Raw genomic sequence first — 10,213 nt, 5'->3', positions numbered from 1 at the left:
TCACAGCATCAGGTTTTATGATAATGGGATTAGTTTCCAGATTGTCTTTGGCCAATTATTCTGAGTCAGGGTCCTTCCTGGTGGCACAGGCATTGCTCAGCCAAGATGAATGAGAGTGAGAATTCTGGGAGGTGGTCAGATATGAGATGTCTCCTTTTGACCATTCCCGAGTTCTTCCAGTTTTTGGTGACTTGTTAATTCCATGATCCTTACCAGGACCCCCTGTCATAATAACTCAAGCAAATGGTTACCGTGGTGGCTGGCCAGGAGGGCAGTTTCAGTCAGTGTGTTTCCCCTAACAGTTCTATGATTTTTGCTACATGGTAGAAGAGATATGTTATCTTAGTAAAGTTTACATTTGCATTTCTTTGAGTGAGGTTTAGATATCTTTTTAGATGTTTACAATGTGGTGTATGTTATGTCAACTGTCATAACTGGCCCTTTGACCAATGCTTCCCTGGTGGCTCAGACGGTAAAGTGTCCTCCTATAATGTGGGAGACCTGGGTTCAATCCCTGGGTCGGGAAGATCTCCTGGAGAAGGAAATGGCAACCCACTCCAGTATTCTTGCCTGGAAAATCTCAAGGATGGAGGAACCTGGTAGGGTCCACGGGGTTGCAAAGAGCTGGACACGACTGAGTGACTTCACTTTCTTTTCTTTCTTTCTGACCAATGTTTTCTAATGCATTATTAAAACTTTTCCTTCAGTGTTCTTATATGAGGGAGATTAGCCATTTGCTGGCAATAAGATTTGCCTATTTCTTCCCAGCTTGTTTCCACTTATACTATTGTTTGCCTTGTAGTGGATTTATGTTGTTGTTTTTATGTTGTGTTTTATATTTCTATAGTATATCCTGCAATAGAATATGTAACGCTATATAAAGAAGTTTTAAATGTAGCAATATGGAGAGATCACCAGGATAAATCATATTAAACAAAACAGAGTTTACAGAATGTAAACAAAGGAGGCAACAGCCATTCAGCCTTCAGCCATTGCAGCAGCTACCCCCACCCCACCCCACCCCACCCACCACAACCACTGTGCACATCCTGAATGGAGAAAAAACAGGATACTGGCTATAGACAGTTAAGGTGCATGTCAAAGGGAGAGTTTAAATAAGCCCAGACGTGCATCTATCCATACATAGAAAAGTGCTAAACTCATTAACTTTATTAGTCTGGTTTTTCCTTATTTAGCAGTAATATTTTGATGTTCGACCACTGAGTTTTTGTTTGCTTGCTTTTTGCAAAAACTCCAGTATATCCTGCCTTCTCCCTTATCTCTAAGAGGCTGTATCTAAGGCTTAAATCCTCAGTAATACCCCAAATAAAGCATAATCCTCAACATTTAGACTGTGCATTTTTTTCAGTCTATAGTAGTAATATCAAGGCATATGCCATGGGATATGGGTTCAAATGTTTAACTGGTTACCAATGACTAAAAGTAGTAGTACCATTTACTAAAAAGTCCATCTTTACTCCACTGACTTGATATTCTTCTATGTACTTGAATTTCTTTCTTTCTTTTCAACTCTGTCTATCCATGCCATTACAACTATTTTAATTAGCCAAACTCAAAGTATATTTCAAAACCTGATGAGGTAAAACCCCCACACTGGTATTGTTTGTGGCTATTCTTTTACCTTTCTATGTGAATTTTAGAAACAGCTTGCCTAGTTTTATGGGGAAAAAAAACAAAAGACACTACATGGTTTCATTAAATTCAGACCTTAGCCTAGGGAGAACCAACATCTTTGTGTTGTCTTCTTATCCAAGAACATAGTTATTCATTTGTCAAAGTCTCCTCTTTAGCTCTGTAGGGGAGCAGAATTTGCCACCCTAAAATTCATCTCTATGACATATTGTTTTAAGCTGATTATTTTCAGAGAAACTGCAGACTTGGGAAAATCTCTAAAACCTCAGTGAAGTTTACATTTTTTAGGGAAAACTCCAATTGTAATGGTGTCTCTGTACCAGAAAATGAACAAAACTCCAGAAACTCTTGGGAGAAGTCAACAACTTAAATCTGCATCACACTTGCGTGTTTATTGTGCTCTTCTTGGTAACCTCCCAGAACTGACTTTTCCCCACCTGGATCATCCTCTTTCGTCTTTAGCTGAGAAAGGTATTTAACCTGAGGGCTTCAGCCATTTTGGCAAGTTACTCAGTGTTGTGAGGCCCCTCTCATGTATATATGTTTTTAAATTTTGTCTGAATTTTTGTTAATCTATTTAATTCTTGGATATACAAGAGGAATGCAGAAATTTACAGGAAAATTTCTTTCTCCCTGACAGCTCCTTCACGAAAGTTTTAATGTTTTCCCCACTCATCTTTTGCAAGTTCTTGTTATGTTTAAAAGGGGCTTCCCTGGTGGCTCAGCTGGTAAAGAATCTGCCTGCAATGCGGGTGACCTGGGTTTGATCCCTGGGTTGGGAAGATCCCCTAGAGAAGCGAAAGGTTACACATTCCAGTATTTATTATGTTATGTTTATTCCCAGTATTTTATTTTTTTTGAAATTGAAAAATAGTACTTTTTCTTCCATATATCTACTAATGGTTGCTCTCTATATAACAGCTATTGATTTTTTGTATGTAAATCTTATATCCCGCTAAGTCATGTTAACTCTTTGTGACCCCATGGACTGCAGCACACCAGGCTTCCTGGTCCTTCAGTATCTCCTGGAGTTTGCTCAAACTCATGTCCATTGAGTCAGTGATATCATCCATTTCATCCTCTGTCGCCCCCTTCTCCTTCCCTCAATCTTTCCCAGCATCAGGGTCTTTTCCAATGAATCAGCTCTTTGCATCTGGTGGCCAAAGTACTGGACCTCAGTTTCAGCATCAGTCCTTCCAATGAATATTCAGGGTTGATTCCTTCAGGATTGACTGGTTTGATCTCCTTGCTGTCCAAGGGACTCTTCTCCAGCACCACAATTCAAAAGCATCAATTCTTCAGTGCTTAAGCCTTCCTTCTGGTCCAACTCTCACACCTGTACATGACTACTGGAAAAATCATAGCTTTGATGATAGGAACCTTTGTCAGCAAATAGCGTATTACTTTATTAAATAATCTTACTTTCTATTTCTTTTCATAGATTGTACAGGAATACAGTCATATTATCTGCAAATAAAAAGTTTTACTCTTTCGAAGTCTCTTAATCTAATGTTACTGTGCTAGAGAACACCTTCAATACAATGTGAAAATAGAATGGTGAAAGTGGACTCATTTTCTTGTTTATAACTTTAAGGGAATCCCTCCAATGTTTTCACATCAGTTTTGGAATGTGTATATATAATACATGATAAGGGACAGGGAGGCCTGGAGTGCTGTAGTCCATGGGGTTGCAACTGGGTGACTGAACAACAACATATATAATACACATTATAGTTATACTATTTGCTATATATATATATAGTATATTGTAGAGTATATGTATGCTGTTTGCATGTGTGGGTATATATAAAAAGTGAAGTTGCTCAGTCGTGTCTGACTCTTCGGGACCCCATGGACTGCAGCCCACCAGGCTCCTCTGCCCATGGGATTTTCCAGGCAAGAGTACTGGAGTGGGTTGCCATTGCCTTCTCCAGTGGGGGTGTGTGTGTGTATATATATATATATATATATATATGTATATATTGTTGTTGTTGTCACACCATGCAGCATGTGGAATCTTAGTTCCCTGATTAGATATTGAACCTCCACCACTGCCTTAAGCGTGGAGTCTTAACCACTGTACCACCAGGGAAGTCCCCTAGAGGTGTATATATGTATATATTGATGTATTCATTCTATCAATTTGTATTTCACTCAATGCTAAATTTTGTCAAGTGTCTTTTCAGTATGTATGAGCTTGTCCATATAAGTTTTCTCTGTAAATGATTAATAATAATAACATTTTCTAATATTGAACCATTCATATAGTTTACCTAGAGTAAACTTGACTTGATTGGAATGTATTAATTTTTAAATGTACTACTGGATCCTTTCTTAGTAACTTATTTAGGACATTTAAATTGACATCCAGGGGAGTTCCCTGGTGGGCCAGTGATTGAGAGACTCTGTGCTTCCAATGCAAGGGACACAAGTCGATCCCTGATCTGGAACCTAAGATACCATATGCTGAGTGAAGCAGCCAAAAGAAAAAAATTTCCTTTTCATTTCTATGCTCTCTCTAGCTCTCTCTCTAGTCACTAAGTTGTGTCTGACTTGTGCGACCCATGGACTGTAGCCTGCCAGGCTCCTCTGTCCATGGAATTATCCAGGCAAGAATACTAGAGTGGGTTGCCATTTCCTCCTCCATTCTATGCTCTAGAAGAGCTCAAATAGTTTTCTGAAGGTCATCTTTGGCAACTTTTCTTTTATGAAAACTAGACTCTGGTAAATTATGTTTTCATGGAGATTATCCATTTCATTCAGGTCTTCAAACTTCTTTGCACTGAGTTTTACAAATCAATTTCTTACAATTATTAAAATTCTCTTTCAGGAAAGAGATGTAACTTTATGAACATTAAATTTGAAATGCAGAAAATTTTCATTTATCACAAAATATTTTGTTTGTTTTTAGTGTTCCTCCCAATATTTTATTATCAAAAATTTCAAACAGAAAAGTTGAAAGAATTATAGAAGAAACACCCTTAAACAGTCTAGATGCTAGAATTTACATTTTCCTATATTGCTTTATCACATGTTGACCCATTTACCCTAATTCCCCTCATTCAGCCATTCTTTTTTTTAACCATGCATGTAAAAATGTAAAAACCATTAACTTGGGGTCATACAAAACAGATGGTGGGCCAAATTTCACCTGTGAAGTATAAAATTGTTGACCCTTGATTTAGCATATGGATTTTTAAAAAAAAGGATACAACCTATTGGTCTTATTTTCTATTGTCTAACTCATTAATTCCTGCTTATCCAGAATTTGTAATTTTTCCTTCTACTTTCCTTTGGTTTGCTGTTTTTCTAATTTACAAAAAGCATGCCTAGCTCATCCTCGAGATTTATTTTTTCATCTAAACAAGTACACAGGGCTGTGAATTTTCTTCTGAAGACTACTGCAGCTGTATTCCATAGATTCTGATGTCTTTATCATGTTTTCTAGAAATTCTCCAATTATTGTTTGTTTTCCCCCTGTCCAGTGATTATCTTACAATTTTAATTTCAAGATACGAAGGCAATTTTGGTTTTATTATTCCGTTATTAATACCCATTCTTATTATCTTATGCTCAGATAATGAAATCTGTAATATTTATACTTCTGAAATTTTTCAAAGTTCAACTTTTGATCCATTGCGTGGTCAATTTTCATCAACATGTATAAAAATAGCATACTCTATTATCAGATATAAAATTTGATGTGTATTCCTCAGTTCTACCTTACTGATTATGCAGTACAGACGACTCTTTTTGGCCTCACTCTAGGGCACGCAGGATCTTAGTTCCCCAACCAAGGACTGAGCCTGTGCTCCCTGCAGTGGAAGAGTGGAGTCCTAACCACTGAACAACCAGCGAATTCTTAGTATAGGTCTTCTTTATTTTTTGAGATCCACTTGATTTGTCTTAGGTTGAGAGAAGTGAATTAGTTTTTTAGTATTAATATACATCCATACATTTTTCCTTGTACCTCTTGCCATTTTTGCTTCATGAAAGATACTGCTTTTTGGTGCAACAGTTATTCATAATTATTGTAACTTCTAGAATCAGAGTCTTTAGGAGTGAAGTCTTTAGGAGTCTTTAAAGAGTGAATTTCTTTGTCTTGCTTATGCTTTCTGCCTTGAATTCTACCTTGTTTTATTAAGATCATGAGTCATGCTTTCTATTTGCATTTGCCTGGTATGACCTTACTCATCCTTATATTCTTAACTTTTTTTTTTAAGATGTTTCTCATATACAACATAACTATATCATCAAGTTATCTCTGTGATCCAATTTGAATATAGTTTTAATAGGTAAGATAAGCCTTTTTAGTTCTCTCATATAATCTGTTCTTTATTAATTTTAGTTCTCCTGACATTTAGGAAGGCTTGTATTTTTTTTCTTTTTTGTGGGCTTGTATTTTTGATTTAGTGGTCATCTTTATGCTTATACCTTTATATAATATGTTTGGATAATATCTGCTTCTCTTCTAAGAATAATAAATTAACATGGACGTTTTCTTCTTCCATGTCTTCCAGTACCCAATTTTAAGCAGTATTACTACCATTTACTTTTATACTCTTAAATTTACTCAAACATTTAATACTTGATTTGTCAAATTATATTCTTTGACTTCTAACTATTATACATGAAGCAATGAGATTTATTCTACTTTCCACCTTTTTTTCCTCTCATTTATTTTTGTTAGATACATTATTTCCACACTGTCAGAGTATAAACTTTTACACATTATTTTGTTGCACTTATTCCAACCTTTGTTTTAGTGTTAGTACTATAGTTAAATACATTCAATTCTTAACACTAGCCCTTTTGCTGATGTTTCCCCAGTCATCACTTGGTTGACTGAAATTTGCCCTTCCACCTGGTTAATCATTTTGGTTATGTAGAACTTTAGGTCCAAAATCAGACCAAATTAAGGGGCTGCCAATTGACGGCTCCAATCCCTATGTAGGAGCACCACTACCTCCCAGACATAGTACTCAATTTATTTAAACATTTACTTTAGCACTGGGAGCACATTCTATAGCTGCACAAACAAGAAGAGAAAGCAGTATGGGGACAGGAGCATCAACATGATTTCTTTCCACTCTTGCTGTCCTTGTGTACTACTCTCCTTGGCTACTTGCTTTTTCCATAATCAGCTGTGAAGAATGAGCTCCTATCTCTACCTCAGGCTTTGTCTATGCATGGTCCTATCTGTGGTTCTTTCAATATTATCCCATTTACATTCCATCTTTTAGAACCTGGAAGTAGCTGATTCACTAATATATCCCTCCAACCCCATCATCAATGCCTTTATCCCTTTTTCTATCCTTTTGGTTATTTCAGTGGCATTTGTAGAGAAGAAATAAGTATGCTCAGTTGCCATCTTAAACCATAAGTGAATTCTAACATTTTAAGTTAGTAGCTCACCACTGACTGATCAGAGAGAAGGCATTCTCACTATAGTAGATCGATAGTCTGTTACTATATAGTTCCAAAAAAGAAATATTATCCATTATGGATTACTTATTAAATTCATGTTAATTTATATTTTTCTAAAATTGCAGTACTTTATTTTTACCAGTTAAAATTGGCTGAAAATAGTCAAGAGTTGCCAGTATGAAAACAACTTTATGAACTGTAAGTTCAGTTCAGTTGCTCATATGAACTATAAAGCATAGTATAAATTATTGGGTGTGAGTAAGAAGGATAAGAGATGGTCTGATGACCTCCTGACAAGAATGTGCATCTTACAAAGAAGCTCCTTCATCTCTCTTCAGAAGAGAAGAGAATACACAAAAAGAAGTACCTGGGACAGAGCTGCAGTTCTTACCTCATGAATGTGAAATGCCCAGAATGCTGTAGATCACCACCATTGTTAGCCATGTGCTAACTGGGGCTCTGGCACAGTCAGCAGGACTCCGCCAGCCCACAGCAGGAAAAACAAGGCTTACAAAAGGATGCTCCTTCAGATGGAAGCACTAAAAGCACTCTGAATCAGGATAAGTGAGGAACCATCCCAATAAACAGCTTGGATTAAAAAAATACATGGATGAGGTGAAAGAGGGCCATGCTCTTCATTTCCCTATCTGAACGCCTACTTCCTTGGCCATAAAATGAGCACATCAAGTGAGATTAGACCTCTTCTAACATTAACAACTTGTGAATCTACATATTTAAATGATCTTCATCAGGTTTACATTAACTTGATCAGGGAAAAATACATTTCCTTAGATGCAAGGTAAAGAAAATAAATAGCATCTATCTATCTATCTATCTATATCTATCTATCTATCTATATCTATCTCACATTTTATTAATCCAGTCATCTGTTACTGGGCACTTGGGTTGCCTCCATGTTCACAAGACAGGTTTTTTTGTTTTTGTTTTTTTGGCCATCTATCACGTGGGATCTTGGCTCCCTGACCAGGGATCGAACCTGTGTCCCTTGCATTGGAACCACAGAGTCTTAACCACTGGACCGACAGGGAAGTCTCAAGACATAGTTTTAATGGGTGGACACATAGGTTAGTTAGGACCTATGGGACACAAAGAACAGTTTTAAGGGAACATCTGAAAAGCTCCCTTGCTCTCCCAAAAACAATCCAAGCTCAGTATCTTGAAAGGACATGGGCAAAGAACATGTACTTCCAAAAGCCAGCCTTAAGATAAAGCTAGTATCATCTGGAAAGCAAACTTGAGGGATGTGAAGAAACAGGCTTTTTATTACATCATTAAGCATCTAGGTCATGCTACCCGTCATTTTTAAATACATTATCATATATCATTATCAATATCATATCATTATTATATATCATAGGACCCTCATATGTAGGAAGAATGATACAACTCTTATGAAACTATAGTAGGAAGTAAGACTTGAAAGTATTAGCAGGTTTTATATTAAATATACTATATAAATATATATTCTGTCGTCTACCACTGCATCTAATAAAATACCTCTGTAGTCCAAACTCACTTATTTGCATTCTAATTTCTTTGGTCTACTATGAAACTGGACTGGATTGTGTGGTAACACAGATAATACCTGATTAGAAAGGAGCTGGCACTGGCATTGGAGGCAAATATATCAGAAAGGAGCAAGCTGGAGTCAAGAATGGATGACAGGTACCTGGTGCTCAATAAGAGGTTAAAAAGTCAGGAAACTGATGCAAGAGCTGCCATTTGCACCTCTGTTTTCCTCAGATAATTCCACTTTGTAAGTCATAAGACTTATAAGGAAAAAACAATAGCTAATGCATATTATTATAGTAGTACTGCTTTTAAAGATACATCTCTGTTCATTTGGTTTTATGATGCTGTGATTCCTGTCCAAACACATAATTAAATAAGGTTTGGGGGTGAGGCGAACAGCTTGTTCCACAAAACATCTGTGTACTTTCAGCGTCTTTCTGCACAGATGAGGTAGGGCTGGGGTTGCAATGTCATGCCTAACCTGGGCTTCAGGTTTGGAACCAGTTCATGTGGAAAATGCAAATGAAACCTCTGAAGCAATGTTGTGAAAAACAGGAACATTTCCATCCGAGCCAGCTGTTCTCCAAGACAATGTCTTCTCCCTAAACAGAAAGCAGGCATAATAGTTTTTAAATTATTTACCAAAACTTATGTTTAATACATATCTTTCAGGAACTCTGGTATTTAAAGAATGTTAGAGGAAGTTAAGTGGGCCTTAGGAAGCATCACTACGAACAAAGCTAGTGGAAGTGATGGAATTCCAGTTGAACTATTTCAAATCCTAAAAGATGATGCTTTGAAAGTGCTGCACTCAAAATGCCAGCAAATTTAGAAAACTCAGCAGTGGCCACAGGACTGGAAAAGGCCAGTTTTCATTCCAATCCCAAAGAATGCTCAAACTACCGCACAATTGTACTCATCTCACACACTAGTAAAGTAATGCTCAAAATTCTTCAAGCCAGGCTTCAGCAATACGTGAACTGTGAACTTCCAGATGTTCAAGCTGGTTTTAGAAAAGGCAGAGGAACCAGAGATCAAATTGCCAACATCCGCTGGATCATCCAAAAAGCAAGAGAGTTCAAGAAAAACATCTATTTCTGCTTTATTGACTATGCCAAAGCCTTTTGACTGTGTGGATCACAATAAACTGTGGAAAATTCTGAGAGATGGGAATACCAGACCACCTGACCTGCCTCGTGAGAAACCTGTATGCAGGTCAGGAAGCAACAGAATTGGACATGGAACAACAGATTGGTTCCAAATAGGAAAAGGAGTATGTCAAGGCTGTATACTGTCACACTGCTTATTTAACTTATATGCAGAGTACATCATGAGAAATCCTGGGCTGGATGAAGCACAAGCTGGAATCAAGATTGCCGGGAGAAATATCAATAACCTTAGATATGCAGATGACACCACCCTTATGGCAGAAAGTGAAGAAGAACTAAAGAGCTTTTTGATGAAAGTTAAAGAGGAGAGTGAAAAAGTTGGCTTAAAGCTCAACATTCAGAAAACTAAGATCATGGCATCTGGTCCCATCACTTCATGGCAAATAGATGGGGAAACAATGGAAACAGTGGCTGACTTTATTGTTTTGGGC

The 10,213-nt window shown here is 37.1% G+C and overlaps 1 protein-coding gene across 4 annotated transcripts in view; it reads right to left on the bottom strand.

Moving 5' to 3' along the window:
• Positions 1-3,579: 3,579 nt before the first annotated feature.
• The window catches only part of LOC122450097 (vitamin D 25-hydroxylase), a 29,573-nt gene continuing 22,939 nt past the window's right edge, over positions 3,580-10,213 (bottom strand). For all 4 annotated transcript variants that reach the window (XM_043482246.1, XM_043482247.1, XM_043482249.1 and 1 more), the window contains one exon: positions 3,580-9,215. In XM_043482246.1, coding sequence (XP_043338181.1) covers positions 9,040-9,215 — 176 coding nt within the window. In that variant the 3' untranslated portion in view covers positions 3,580-9,039. The remainder of the gene's footprint in view (positions 9,216-10,213) is intronic.

This window comes from Cervus canadensis, chromosome 11, assembly GCF_019320065.1.
Source record: "Cervus canadensis isolate Bull #8, Minnesota chromosome 11, ASM1932006v1, whole genome shotgun sequence".
Lineage (NCBI taxonomy): Eukaryota > Metazoa > Chordata > Mammalia > Artiodactyla > Cervidae > Cervus > Cervus canadensis.
The sequence above is the reverse complement of the archived record's forward strand: the minus strand, read 5'-3'. Positions and strand labels throughout refer to the sequence as shown.